Below are 2,637 nucleotides of genomic sequence, written 5' to 3' on the forward strand. Positions count from 1 at the left end.
TATTCTAACTGCATACTATGCTTCCATGGTGGTTGGTTGTTTGCATTAATCAAGTACAATGATGTTTCCATTTTATCCTTAATTGAGTGTGGACCATATGGCAGCACTGGTGATACAGGGTCCTGAAAGGGTAGTATAGGGTTTGAGGGTGGTGCAGTGGACAGCAGGAGTGTGAGGTCCAGTGGTGGTGAACCTAACTTGCCACAAGCAGCCATGCCCAGCAGGGCCAAATAGCCCAACTTGTGTTACCGTCCAGCAGCAGGACAGAGAAGCTCCGTGGACTGAATTGGCCCCCAGGCCATATGTTTGACACCCCTGTTCTAGATGTTGAAATGGTCCCTTGTGAGCCTGATGCATTCCTTTTTGTGCATATTAATTTTTTTGAATGCGCCTTTCCATCTCTTCCTTCATTTCAGGCTGCCAGCCTATGTTCCCAAGTTTTTTCCATCACTTCCTTTATTTGGAGTAACAATTGACCCATATAGTCAATCTAATATAAGGTGTTGTACCTGTTGCGGGATTATTAAGACATCATTCACTATTCATTTGGCTAATAACAAATCCTTCTCCTGTTTTACTGGAACACCTTGCAACTGCAAAGAGCATTGTAAGACTGTACTTCAGGCCTACAGATTGAAAGCGTCTGCTCAGAGCATCCTTCCCTCTAAAAATACCTTTTCACTGTGATGTGAAAGAAAGCAAAAGCTATTTTGGGCTGACCAATGGCAGTGTATCTTAAAACACCAATCTCTGGTTTCTTTTTTTTTTTGAATGCTGTAGTGAAGTCCTCCTTCAGATGGTTTGTGGATGATGAACTTCTCCAAAAGCATCATTTAATATGCCCTGGAGATTATATCACAGATAGAACACCTATTACCAGAGCACCTAAAGGTAACTTTTGAAGCAGAGAATAATATAGTTTCTGTTTATTTTTATAATTACTCACTGTAGACAGTAGAGTTCCTTTGATCAGTTTCAGTTGTCCTGTGGTCAGTTTCATCGGTTCTTTTCCACTAGCATGATGCCTCAGCGTTTACATGGTGAACAGAGCAAATAGATAGATAAATTAAAATAACATCTGTTTCCAGTGACATAAAAAGTTGTTTTGATTGATTTCCATTCGTTTATTTTAGAGGTGTTCTAAAATGTTCCTGTGCAGTGTTTTTCCATCTGAAAAGGCTGATTAGACAAAATCTATATGATCTGTGGGAACGTACCAATTCTGTTGGAATTTACCACAGGAAGTTAACAAAGCATTTCATTTCAACAATGACAGGAGGAATTTTTTTTACTATCTTTCTACAGCAGTGATTCTCAACCAAGGTGCCGTGGCACCCTGGGATGTCATGAGATCCTTTCAAGGCCTCTGTCGGGTGCCACACAGTGTTGGCACTATTAGGTGTGCCAGCATGATTCACAAGAGAAACACAGGGAATTCAGAGTGTTAGACATATTCTGACCTATTTGGCCTTTCTGAGTTCTTTGCAACAGACAAATTGCTGTTTTTCTTTCCTGTAGTCAAAAAATGAGTGAAAACTAAGAGCTGGCATTTTCCAAAGGAATGAGGGACACCTTGAGTCTAAAAAGGCTGAGAAGCACTGCTCTACAGTCAAAACGAAATGTTACACACTTGTTTTGTTTTAACTTGATGGGAATAGTTCATTCTAATAATTTAGAAGTCACATCATGAAAAATTCCAAGTTCGCTACATTTTTTGTCCTGAACAAAAAGTAAAAATCTCAGAATTTCCTTCAGGAGAACAACTTAATTTTTCAGCAAGAGGAATATAGGTCTGGAAGGGACCTCTTGGCTTTGGTTTATCAAGTCCAGCCCCCTGCTATCCCTGGCCTATAATACCTTTCAGAAAGTGATTAATGTTCAACTTAGAAACCAAACTCCATTTTTCTATTTGGCGAGATGGAGATGATTGTTTGCCTAGCTGAAAGGGGAATTACAAGTCTTAAGTAAGTAACACTTTTTAAAGTATTAGATATCTTCAAATGCCAAGTGCTGCAGAAGCTGAAAACATTGTTATTTTGCTCATTATAATGTCCCTGTCCTAAAGACTGTCAGTACAAAACAAACTATAAATATTCATGGAATTCAAGAACACTTACCATACATAGCTTCTTGCTAATAACAAGAATAATTTGCTATTATTCATAGTGTTTCTGTGCTGGTAGTAAGTTCTTATAAATAATAATTTTCTCCTTATTATACAGAAAATGTCAATAATTTTCTTTGCAATGCAGGAAAATCAGAGCCTGACTACATCAAGGAGACATTTAGTTTTAAACAGCTTACTTCCAGAAACCTAAGGGATAAGAAAGACAAAGAAATCCTGCACCTTAGAAAAACACCAGGCAGTCTACCAGAAGTATCTTTATCCACCCTGACCCTGTCTTCAACTCCTGAGACTAATCATCAGACTAAGAAATCCTCAAGTAAGGTATGTTTCTTGGATCTCTTGAGTGCATTTTAATAACCCTTGCAGCTGTGGCAGTACTGTGTTCAGTTTCTCTTTCCTTCCTCCCTTTCCTTGGATTTATAAAAGTGATAAAAAGTGTGCCTATGGAAATGCTTCTGGCATTGTTATGGTAGTGTAAGAGTTGTATTGCAGCTGTGATGGTCCAGAAA

The 2,637-nt window shown here is 38.7% G+C and overlaps 1 protein-coding gene across 1 annotated transcript in view; it reads left to right on the plus strand.

The window, feature by feature from the left end:
* Positions 1 to 2,637, plus strand: part of DLEC1 (deleted in lung and esophageal cancer 1) — a 69,306-nt gene that overhangs the window by 14,659 nt on the left and 52,010 nt on the right. The window contains exons 5-6 of the mRNA XM_019507934.1: positions 781 to 891; positions 2,253 to 2,449. Of these exons, the coding sequence (XP_019363479.1) occupies positions 781 to 891; positions 2,253 to 2,449 (308 nt within the window). The remainder of the gene's footprint in view (positions 1 to 780; positions 892 to 2,252; positions 2,450 to 2,637) is intronic.

Source organism: Gavialis gangeticus, unplaced genomic scaffold, assembly GCF_001723915.1.
Source record: "Gavialis gangeticus isolate Ggan-Ray unplaced genomic scaffold, GavGan_comp1, whole genome shotgun sequence".
Classification (NCBI taxonomy): Eukaryota; Metazoa; Chordata; order Crocodylia; family Gavialidae; genus Gavialis; species Gavialis gangeticus.